The sequence below is a fragment of the Ornithorhynchus anatinus genome, chromosome 3 (genome assembly GCF_004115215.2).
Source record: "Ornithorhynchus anatinus isolate Pmale09 chromosome 3, mOrnAna1.pri.v4, whole genome shotgun sequence".
Classification (NCBI taxonomy): domain Eukaryota; kingdom Metazoa; phylum Chordata; class Mammalia; order Monotremata; family Ornithorhynchidae; genus Ornithorhynchus; species Ornithorhynchus anatinus.
Window position 1 is genome coordinate 87,286,721 of NC_041730.1, and position 10,924 is coordinate 87,297,644.

The 10,924-nt window shown below is 46.4% G+C and overlaps 1 protein-coding gene across 2 annotated transcripts in view; it reads left to right on the plus strand.

Annotated features, from left to right (window-relative positions):
- The window catches only part of AIFM2 (apoptosis inducing factor mitochondria associated 2), a 30,870-nt gene that overhangs the window by 19,022 nt on the left and 924 nt on the right, over window positions 1-10,924 (plus strand). Inside the window, exons 6-9 of one of the 2 annotated variants that reach the window (XR_005659868.1) lie at window positions 623-731; window positions 4,662-4,814; window positions 5,938-6,138; window positions 7,988-8,195. Coding sequence is in view for 1 of the 2 variants with exons in the window: in XM_039911519.1 (XP_039767453.1) it covers window positions 623-731; window positions 4,662-4,814; window positions 5,938-6,138; window positions 7,988-8,139 (615 nt within the window). In the remaining variant the exon portion in view is untranslated. Of the gene's footprint in view, window positions 1-622; window positions 732-4,661; window positions 4,815-5,937; window positions 6,139-7,987; window positions 8,229-10,924 lie in introns of those variants that run through there. The other variant, XM_039911519.1, reaches the window with a different exon arrangement.

Sequence of the window (10,924 nt, forward strand, 5' to 3'; positions counted from 1 at the left end):
CTAGACTGTTCTACCACATCCCTTCCTCCTCCTTGGGGGAAGCAAGGCTGTTCCCAGCTAAATTGGCCTCTCCCAGAAATACTCCTCAGTCAGTCTTTCTCTGCCTCCCAAGTTCTAGTATAAATCAGCTTTCTAAGGAAATAAAGCAATTTAAAGACCAGAAAGTATTTAATATTCTCCTTTCCCCAGTCTATTTTTCACACTCTTTTACAGACTGTAAAGTAAATGCAATTAACATTCGCTCTCCTTGGCACGTCATCCGTGGTTAATGGCCCTGCCGGTATAATTTCAATTTCTAGCAAACGCCAACTGGCAAATCAAAAACTTGAGAGACGCCTACCTTGATTTCAGTGGCAGAAAAGGAGCCTGTTCACTTGTATCTAAGTCATGGGAGGAGATGGGGAGGGTAGAGATCAATCGCATTTATTGAGCACTTACTGTGTACAGAGCGCTTGGGAGAGTACAGTTCAACAGAGTTGCTAGATGTGTTTTTTGCCCACATGGAGTTTATGGTCTAGAGGGTCTAGAGTCTAAAGAGATGAGGGGTTCCCCCTTCATGGGAACGTGTTTGTGGATGTTCCTCCCCTTTCCTCAACAGTAAACCCCTTTTTTCTGTTTACAGGTCATCCTCATTCATTCTCAAGTCGCACTGGCCGACGTGGAGCTCCTCCCTTGTGTCCGGCAGGAGGTGAAAGAGATCCTGCTCCGCAAGGGCGTGAAGCTTGTGCTGAGTATGTCCTTCCTGTTCCTCCGTGCCAGAGGCCTGAACTCTCCACTTCCTCTGTGGTATTTATTGAACGTCACCTGTGTGCAGAGCTCTGTACTGAGAACTTGGAAGAGTATGGTAAAATTAGTAACCCTGATCCCTGCCCTCAAGGAGCGTACAGTTTAACGGGGGGGTAACATTAGAATTATAGACAGAAGGAGGTTAATGGAACTCCCGCCCCCTTCATATCTGACAGACGGTCACTCTCTCTACCTTGAAAGCCTTATTAAAATCACATCTCCTCAAGCTCCGTCTAGACTGCAAGCTCACTGTGGGCAGGGAACGTCTGCCAGCTCTGTTGTACTCTCCCTAGCACTTACTACAGTGCTCTGCACACAGCAAGTGCTTAATAAATACCCTTGATGATGGCGGTGATGAAGAGGCCTACCCCAATTAGGCCCTCATTGCTTCTTCTCCTACACCCTTCTGAGTTGCCCTTGCGCATGGATTTGTACCCTTTATTCACCCCGTACTGAGTCCCAAAGCACTTATGTCTTGTCTTATGCCGTCGAGTCGTTTCCGACCCATAGCGACCCCACTCAATAGTATTTATTGAGCGCTTACTATGTCCAGAGCACTGTACTAAGCGCTTGAATGTACAATTTGGCAACAGTTGTTGCCGAATGACCCCATGGGCACATCTCTCCCAGAAAGCCTCACCTCCACCTGCAGTCATTCTGGTAGTGGATCCAGAGAGTTTTCTTGGTAAAATCCAGAAGCGGTTTAATAATAATAATAATAATAATAATAATGTTGGTATTTGTTAAGCGCTTACTATGTGCTTTGTTCTTTACTTTTTACTTTGTTCTTTGTTTTTTACTACGTACATTGTTCTAAGCACTGGGGGAGATACAAGACAATCAGGTTGTCCCACGTGGGGCTCACAGTCTTCATCCCCATTTTACAGATGAGGTATCTGAGGCACAGAGAAGTGAAGTGACTTGCCCAAAGTCACACAGCTGACAGGTGGCGGAGCCAGGATTAGAACCCATGACCTCTGACTGCTAATCCCATGCTTTTTCCACTGAGCCACGCTTTACCATTGCCTCCTTCCGCACAGTAAGCTTAAGTCTGTCCTCGACTCTCTCCCATGTCGCTGCTTTCTAGCACGGGTGAGTTTTGACATGTAGCCGATTGCCTTCTACTCGCTAGCCACTGCTCAAGCTAGGAATGAACTGGATATGCCTCTGCTTGACTCTCCCACCCACAGTCGAGACCGGTAGAGTACTGGAAACTCTCCAGATGCGACCCTGAGAGGGGAGCTCTTATGTACATATCCGTAACTTATCCGTCTGCCTCCCTCTCTAGACCCCCCCTCTGTGTGTCTACCAACTCTGTTATACTATACTCTCCCAATGCTTAGTATAGTGCTCAGCACACAGTAAGCTCTCGATAAATATGATTAACTCGTAAGAGTTATGGGGGAAGAGGTCTCTGTCAGTTTTCTTATAATAATAATAATTGTGGTATTTGGTAAACTCTATGTGTCAAGCACTGTTCTAAGCGCTGAGGTGTTGACAAGTGATCATGTCGAACATAGTCCTTGTCCCACATGGGGTTCACAGTCTTAATCCCCATTTAATAGATGAGGTGCAGAGAAGTGAAGTGACTTGCCCAAGGTCACACAGCAGATACGTGGCAGAGCTGGGATTAGAACCCAAATCCTCTGACTCCTAGGCCTGTGTTCTTTCCACTAGGCTACTTTTCTCCCATCCTATGCCTTTTGGGAACTCTGTCCTTAGAGTTTTGTTTAAGAAGATCCCACCAGTGGTCCACCACTTTTAGTTTAGGATGGACTCTCTAGGCTTGCTCCTTTTTTTGGAGCTTAGGACACAGAGCTGGATTTAAAAAGCTCGGAGGGTAAGAGCCGTGAGCCAGTGTGGTAGGTTGTCTAATCCCTAAATGCTATATTTAGGAGAAGCAGTGTGGTTTAGTGGAAAGAGCCCGGGCTTGGGAGTCAGAGGTCGTGGGTTCTAATCCCAGCTCTGCCACTTGTCAGTTTGGGGACTTTGGGTAAATCACTTAACTTCTCTGTGCCTCAGTTACCTCATCTGGAAAACTGGGATTGATACTGTGAGTCCCACCTGGTACAACAGTGGAAAGAGCCCGGGCTTGGGAGTCAGAGGTCATAGGTTTGAATCCCGGCTCTGCCACTTGGCAGCTGTTTGACTGTGGGCAAGTCACTAAACTTCTCTGGGCCTCAGTTCCCTCATCTGGAAAATGGGGATTAAGACTGTGAGCCTCACGTGGGACAACCCGATTACCCTGTATCTACCCCAGCGCTTAGAACAGTGCTCTGCACATAGTAAGCGCTTAACAAATACCAACATTATTATCCTGTAACTACTCCAGTGCCTGGAACAGTGCTTGGCACATAGTAAGTCCTCAACAGATATTATCATCGTCATTATTATTATTATTACACGGATCAAGGAACCCGCCAAGATATTTCATTTGAGAATTAAAGTTGTGGCTTTCCTGGGTTTATATTTGTGTAATCAATTCCTGGTAAGGAGGTCCACCCCTTGCAGTCATATAATCTGAGCAGGAATACTGCATGGTGCATTCCGGTGTTCCAAAGCGGCTTGTGGAATTTCTCAACCAAAGTGGATGAGAGACCCGTTTCTAACCTTGCCGCTATTGGTATCTCAGACTGTGGGGCAAGAGCAGGATTCGGGGGTTTAGAAATAGAACAAATTGAAGCTGCTCATTTAGGGCCTCATCAGCTCCCACCTTGCAGCCTGTGAATCGTTCCGTCTGCTGGTTTTAATCCCTGCTCCTTGCTGCCTGAGCCAGTAGAGCAATGGTGTAGCCTCCAATGGCGAGGAGTACGGCTTACCAAGATCAGAGTCTAGAAGGGCGTGTCTTCCATTCTCCCCTGCCCTCTGGGCAATTAGGCCCAGCTTAGTTTCCCCTTAGCCGGAGGGCAATGGGCACAGGCCAGATTACTGTGGCTGAATCACCCCTCCGAGGACCGCACTCGGGGAGTTTCCAGTACTCTACCAGTCTCAGCTATGGGAGAGAGGCATACCCGTTGCATTCCTAGCTCGGGCAGTAGCTAGCGAAGGGAAGGCAATCTGCTACAAGTCAAAACTCACCTGTGCCGGGCAGCAGTGGTAAGGGAGAGAGTGGAGGGCGGAGACTTAAGTTTATGTCACGGAAGAAGGCGATGATAAACCACTTCTGTATTTTTACCAAGAAAACTCTTTGGATATACCACCGGAAGGATTGCAGATGGAGGTGGGGTGTTCTGGGAGAGATAATAATAATAATGTTGGTATTTGTTAAGCGCTTACTATGTGCAGAGCACTGTTCTAAGCGCTAGGGTAGAGACAGGGTGATCACGTTGTCCCACGTGAGGCTCACAGTTAATCCCCGTTTTACAGATGAGGTAACTGAGGCACGGAGAAGTGACTGGCCCACAGTCACACAACTGCCAAATGGCAGAGCCGGGATTCGAACCCATGACCTCTGACTCTCAAGCCCGGGCTCTTTCCACTGAGCCACGCTGCTTCCATGAAGTCCTTATAGGTGGGAGATGACTCGATAGTTTAAGACACGACAAGGTAACCAATGAGTGAATTAATTCCCAGTTGATTCTGCAAATCCCCCAACCCCCTCTAGACTGTAACCTTGTAGTGGGCAGGGAAAGTGTCTACTAACTCTGTTGCACTTACTCAAGCATTTGGTTTAGCGCTCTGCACACAGTGAGTGCTTGGTAAATACTGATGATGATGGTGGTATTTTCCTCCCACTAGGAGGGCAGGGATCATGTCCACTAATTCTCTTGGTTTTGATCTTTGCTCACAGTAGGTGTTCAGTAAATGCTATCGATAGATTTGATCTGGAGAGGGTAAGAACCTCCCTGAGGCCTGTCTCCTGCTTTTTTGATCAGGCGAACGAGTCAGTAACCTGGACCAGCTGCCTCTGAATGAATCCCAGGAGCACATCCTAGTGAAGACTGACAAAGGGACGGAGGTGGACACAAACCTGGTGATCCTCTGCACGGGGATAAAGATCAACTCCTCTGCCTACAGCAGTGCGTTTGGTAAGTTCAAACCCCAGGGTTGGACGAAGCTGACCGCAAGCAGGAAAAGCTAGTGGGTCCCAAATTAAACAAGAGTTGTTTTCAAGCTGTGGTGGCAGAAGAGAACAGCTTGTCCAGACCAGTTAGCTTGACCCCACGGGCTTTTTAAAGAAATAGCTGGCCTTCTGGTGGTCCGTTAGAAGGAAGAGAATAAGCCTCTTTCTTCCCCCTTGCTGCTGCTAGAAAATTTAGGCCCTTCTGGCATCAGCTACCCTAAGGGGCCATCTGGCACTGGAAATTGTGGTTGGGCTGGACTAGGGTGGAATGTTCTAGACAAACATCCCCCTAAAATGAATCTCTCAAATAGGTTTCTTGGCCTTTCTACTGGGGAAGACAAATCCAGACCTAAAAGGAACATAGCATCAGCTTCTCACTTAAAGATTTGGGTTGCAGATAGGAATACTGCAGGAAGAAGGAGAACTAGACCATTTTACTCTCCCAAGGGCTTGGTATAGTGATCTGCTCACAGAAGTGCTCAGTAACTATTAATTCAGTTGTATTTATTGAATGCTTACTGTGTGCAGCGCTTAGGAGAGTACAGTATAACGATATGATTGGTGCATTAACTCAGAGTTGGTCCAAATGACTCCTAATGATTCTAATTCATGAACCCGATGCATAATGATGGTATTTGTTAAGTGCTTACTATGTGCCAAGCATGCTTCTAAGCACTGGGGTAGATACAGGGTAATCAGGTTGTCCCACATGGGGCTCAGAGTCTTTAATCTCCGTTTTACAGATGAGGGAACTGAGGCATAGAGAAGTTAAGTAACTATTGTGGGCAGGCCTTTTCTTAACACAGCATTTTCAGAAAATTTCAAAAGTGGCCAGTTCTATCAGATTCTTGTTAAATCTACTGCCTCCTTTCAACGAAGCTTTCCTTCAGGGAACCAATTCGCTTGGCTCAATACTTAGCTCAACACTTTCGCTTAGGCAAGGCAATCAAATTAGTGGGGAAACAGATGGTTTTGGAGAGAATGGTTGACAGGGGTACTCTTGATCAGAGTTTAGGTGAGTTCAATCTGAGTTATGTCTGGAAATGAGTAGATTTGTGAGGTTTTTTATTTTTATTTTTGTCCAACAGCTGACAAACTGGCGACTAATGGGGCCTTGAGGGTCAATGAGCATCTCCAGGTGGAAGGGTTTGATCAGATCTATGCCATCGGTGACTGTGCTGATGTAAAGGAACCCAAGATGGCCTATCACGCTGGCCTCCATGCCAATGTTGTGGTGGCCAACATTGTCAACAGTATGAAACAAAAGCCGCTCCAAAGCTACCGGCCAGGTAAGAAAAGGCGCCGGAGCCAAGGCACCAGATGAGTTAAAATGGATTGTGTGGATGGAACCGATTCACACCATGGGGAGGGAACACTTCTTCTAATTCCATTGTATTGTACTCCCCCAAGTGCTTAGTACAGTGCTATGCACTGTACTTTCCTTCTTCAAGAGCCTTTGCTAACAATGGAACTATCCTGAAGAAGTGACCTGCTAATTTCTAGTCTCATTTCCAAGTCTATGGGAGATTAGAACCATCTGTGTCTGAAGTTTACTCCTCCTACCTATACCTTTTTTTTTTAAATGGTATTTAAGCACTTAGTATGTGCCAGGCACTGTTCTAAGCACTGGGGAAATCTGGTTGGATATAGTCCCTGTCCCACATAGGGCTCATAGTCTTAATCTCCATTTTAAAATGAGGTAACTAAGGCATAGAGAAATTAAGTGAATTGCACAAGGTCATAGAGTAGACAAGGGGCAGAGCTGGATTTAGAACCCAGGTCCTTCTGACTCCGTTTGTGCATTATCCACTAGACCATGCTGCTCCTCTACCTTTGGCAAAGTGATACCAAATTTTTCTTTTCTTTTTCTTCAGGTCCAAACTGTAGTTACCCTGAATTGTTTAGAGGATCCACTAATCTTTACCCATGGGAATCTTACCCATGGGTCATTTTATTAGTACACCTTCAGTCCAATTTTGACAAACTACCGGAAAGACAAGTTTGTTGGGGGATTGAAATGCTAACTGCGGTTCTCTTTAGTCTTTTTAACCACTGGGAAAGCGCAGTGCACTAGGAATTCAATATCACAATAAACCCTTTAGTTGCAACAAGATTTCCCCATGACTTGGATAAGTTGACCCTCTCCCCACCTAACATAAAAGCTCCAGCGGGTACGGTACTCTGTGTAAATGTCACGCTTGTTGTCCTATTTATCTGTGATGAATCTAAGGAATTATAGAAGCTTGACAGAAACTGGGCTTTGCTAAATGATTGCCCTCAAAGAAAGACCTTTCACGATAAGCTTCAGTTGAGAAATACCTCTTTGGGATGATTCTTAGCTTTCGGCTAGACAAATGATTTCTAACATTTCATAAACGGTGCCCTCAGGCCTCAAGATTTCTTCCTCTCGGTACCCCCACCCTCCACCCAGAACACTTCCTGGAACTAAGGGAATGGATGAAATGACTACTGGATGAGTTTGAGGTTGACAGTCACCCCCAGGGACCTTGCCTCTTATTGCCAGGAGGCCTCTTGTTGGCTTCCTTTGACCCCTGGAAAGGGTCGCACACTCCACCGACTCCTTTTGCGGCAGCGAGAACAACTTTTCTCTTTACTGCTGTTCCTCCACTTGTTACTGCTGCCCCAACTCCTAAACGGAATCTGTCCTCTGATAGTTTTCAACCAGACTTCCAAAAAGTCAGCTTCCTAACCAGCGGTGATGTGTAGAGGAGGTGGGTTTTGGTGCAGAGCTACTATTTAGGAAGAAAGAATGACCTCTTTCCCTCTTGTAGTGCTGACCCTACCAAGATACAAGCCCATGAAGAGATTAGAGTTCACTGAATCTTCAGAGGGTCAGACTCTTTCACTTCCCAAACTGCAAACATCCTAATTTTCTGATTGTAGAGGTGATGAGTTTGAAGGTCAGCTGAGAGAAGGGAAGGGAACATTTTAAGGTAGTGGATGGTTCTCCCATTCCCTTGGACTGACAACACAATGATTTGAGGCAGGGGGTGAGGGAATGAAGAGTGCTTGTATACAGCTCTGTCACTGTAAGGAACAAGCACAGAGAAGAGATTTACTTTTTTGGGTGCCCAAGCATGCTAATCAATAATCGGTGTGTCTGTCTCCCTCTTCTAGGAGCACTGACCTTCCTCCTGTCCATGGGTAGAAATGATGGCGTGGGCCAGATCAGTGGGTTCTATGTCGGGCGACTTATGGTTAGGTTGGCCAAAAGCCGTGACCTGTTCATTTCTACAAGCTGGAAAACTATGGGGCAGACTCCGCCCTAATGAAGAGGGGCAGAAGAAAAAATGACAAAAGAAATCGAGCACTGGATTGTCAAGAGGTGGGCAAGAATATAATAATAATAATAATAATATGGTATTTGTTAAATGCTTATTATGTGCCAGGCACTGTTCTAAGTGCTGGGGTAGATACAAGGTAATTAGGTTGGGCACAGTTCCTGTCCCCATTTTACAGATGAGGGAACTGAGGCAAAGAGAAGTGAAGTGACTTGCCTAAAGTCATACAGCAGACAAGTGGCAGAGCAGGGATTAGAACCCCTGACCTTCCAACTCCCTGGCCCGTGCTCTACCCACTAGACCTTGCTGCTTCTCTGATGGATAAAATACCATAAGGGAACACTTCCATCCATAGGAAAGCTGCCAGGGCCAGTGAGTCCAGGGTGCAGCTAGAACAGCCACCAGCTGATCCCATTTATCCAGAACCAACTGTGAAAATGGATGAAGATGGAACAAAAAATACTCACTAGATTAATCCCAAGGTAAAGTCAGTCTTGAAGCTGTGGGAGCGGAAGATTCTCTCTTGACCCTAGTCACCTTTGGGGCAGTCCTGTCTCTCTAAAGTTTGGGAGGGTGGGAGGAATGAGGAAAAGAGGAGGAAGTGAAAGGAGAGTGGAGTGATTGTTTAACAACCTCAGTAGTTCTAGGCCACCCCCTTCTTCCTTTTTCCACTTCACCCACCTGGGAAAGAGGTCCTGTCAATCCCAAGCGGGCTGTTTGGAGCAGAATGGGACAGTGTCTGCTCCGAGTCTACCAGGAAAGGACATTATGCTGGAGGGCAATGGCAGCAATTTGTTTCCTGTTGGATGTGTATGAACCTCTCAGGAACAAACCTCTCCCCGCCCCTTCCCGCTAATAAGCTTAGAATCTTAAACCTAGAGACAGAATCGGTAATTATCCTCTTGGGGATGAGCTAGAGCAGAACCCTGTGCTTCTTTCCATACGCTAGAATGGAAGCTGAACCCAAGCTGTTCACAAAACCCTTTAACTTTTGTGGCCTACTGAGAAGCAGTTAGGTCTAGTGGAAAGAACCCAGGCCTGGGAGTCAGAGAACTTGGGTTCTAATCCCAGCTCTGCCACTTGGCCTTCTGTGGGCCAAACTTCTTAGAACTTAACTTAGAGAAGAACTTAACTTAGAGAAGAACTTAACTTCTCTGGGCCTCAGTTCCCTCATCTGCCAAATGGGGATTCAATACCTGTTCTTCCTCCTACTTAGACTGTGAGCCCCATGTGAGGCCTGATTATCTTATCTACCCCAGTACTTAGTGTAGTGCTTGGCACACAGCATTTACCAAAAACCAAAATTATGATTATTATTAACCAGCTGAAGTAGTTACTAGCAAACCCTTTTATACTAGTGTCTTCAGATACGGCTCTCTCTAAATTCCCCGGTGATCAGCTCCGGAGCTGCTAATCGAACTATACTGTTCATTCCCCTGGGACATGATCCAGCACTAGAGCGATTCCCTTGAGCAGTTAGAGGGACAGAGGTTTTTCTTACCTAAAGCCTGCTTAGGCTGGGGAAATTTACTAGTCACAATTCAATGCTGACCTGTACTATATCCATGACTGTAATTTTTAGCTTTAGTATGATCAGTACAACTTTAGCAATTGTCATTTTTCTTTGGCAGGACCCATAGTCCAACTTATTGTAAATTACAAATCTACTTGATTCAGTACTGTATTTATGACTTCCTTCATCAGGTACTTTGTTTGAAGAAAGGTTATTTTTTATGGTAAATATTTAAGCACTTACTAGGTGCCAGGCACTCTAAGTGCTGCGGTAGGTATAAGACAATCAAGTTGGCTACAGACCTCATTCCACATAGGGCTCAGAGTCTAAATCCCCATTTTATAGATGAGGTGTAGCTGAGTCACAAAGAAGTTAAGTGAACTGCCCAAAGTCACACAGCAGACAAGTGACCTAGTTGCAATGAGAACCAAACTCCTTTTTACTTCCAGCCTCCTGCTCTTTCCACTGGGCCACGCTGCTTCTTAAGTTTGAAACTATTATCCATTATCCATCCAAACTGTGATAGTGTTGATCCACTCTAGGTAAGGGTTACCTAGCTGCAGGACACCCAAGACCTTTACCTGAAATTCAGGCCCAGACTGCTGCGTATGCCTACATCCACATATTGCTTCCCGCCCTCTTGCTTGGCTTAGGGCTGCGGATCTGGATTGACCGTGGAGAGAGATGCTCAACCTGGCTCTCTACCGCCCAGCTCTGTAAAGGAGGAGCACTCTCAGAGCAGAGATCTGCTTGAGGATTATCTCTTAGCGTCTCAGATTTCCCCCCCATCAACCTTACCCACTTCTTGACTGCAGAGAAAATCCACTTACCGCTGGGTTAGGTAAGGTGCAGGCCTCCACTGCGGATAGGCAGTCGCCCCGCCCACACCAGTTTCTCCTCTTGGAGTATAGGTGGCTGCCCGCTCTGCCTTCCTGGGTCTTCCCTGCCATCTCTCCTCCTCTGGGCAGAAGAGTGAGGGCCAGGGACAAACCAGGAAGTGGGAAAAAACAAAATGGAGGGCGGTATGGCAGTCCCTTAAAGTGCTGTAAGGCAATCTTGCCCTGCGTCACTCCACTCCACGAAACTTATTTGAACTCTCATCAAAGCCCTAAAGACGTGACCCCTGTAACTTTGCCACATGTAGATGAGGGCCAGACACTTTGCAGGTTCATTCTCTCTCTCCCTCTCTCTCCCCTCCCTCCCATTCTCTCTCTTTCTCTCTCCCCCATCTTGCTCCCTATCTTTCTCTCCTCCCTCTGT